Source organism: Carlito syrichta, unplaced genomic scaffold (genome assembly GCF_000164805.1).
Source record: "Carlito syrichta isolate Samal-C Ts95f unplaced genomic scaffold, Tarsius_syrichta-2.0.1 Scaffold130881, whole genome shotgun sequence".
NCBI classification, from domain to species: Eukaryota; Metazoa; Chordata; class Mammalia; order Primates; family Tarsiidae; genus Carlito; species Carlito syrichta.
The window spans coordinates 7,090-7,300 of NW_007074977.1; the positions used below are offsets into that span (position 1 = coordinate 7,090).

At 74.4% G+C, this 211-nt stretch overlaps 1 protein-coding gene across 1 annotated transcript in view; it reads left to right on the forward strand.

The window, feature by feature from the left end:
* Nucleotides 1-211, forward strand: part of EIF2B4 (eukaryotic translation initiation factor 2B subunit delta) — a 4,979-nt gene that overhangs the window by 429 nt on the left and 4,339 nt on the right. The window contains exon 2 of the mRNA XM_021708135.1: nucleotides 46-162. Coding sequence (XP_021563810.1) covers nucleotides 46-162 — 117 coding nt within the window. The remainder of the gene's footprint in view (nucleotides 1-45; nucleotides 163-211) is intronic.

The window sequence follows — 211 nt, forward strand, 5'->3', positions numbered from 1 at the left end:
CCCCCCCCGGGGGCCGTGGGGCAGTCGTCCCGTGTCTCGTCTCAGGCGGTTGGCAGGGAAGCGACCCCCGAGGAGAAGCTGCGGCTGCGAAAGGAGAAGCGGCAGCAGAAGAAGAAGCGCAAGGAGGAGAAGGGCGCCGAGCCCGACGCCGGCCCGGTCGTGGCTGCCGTCGGGTGCCCAGGTGCGGGAGCGGGCGGGCGCGGGACCACGG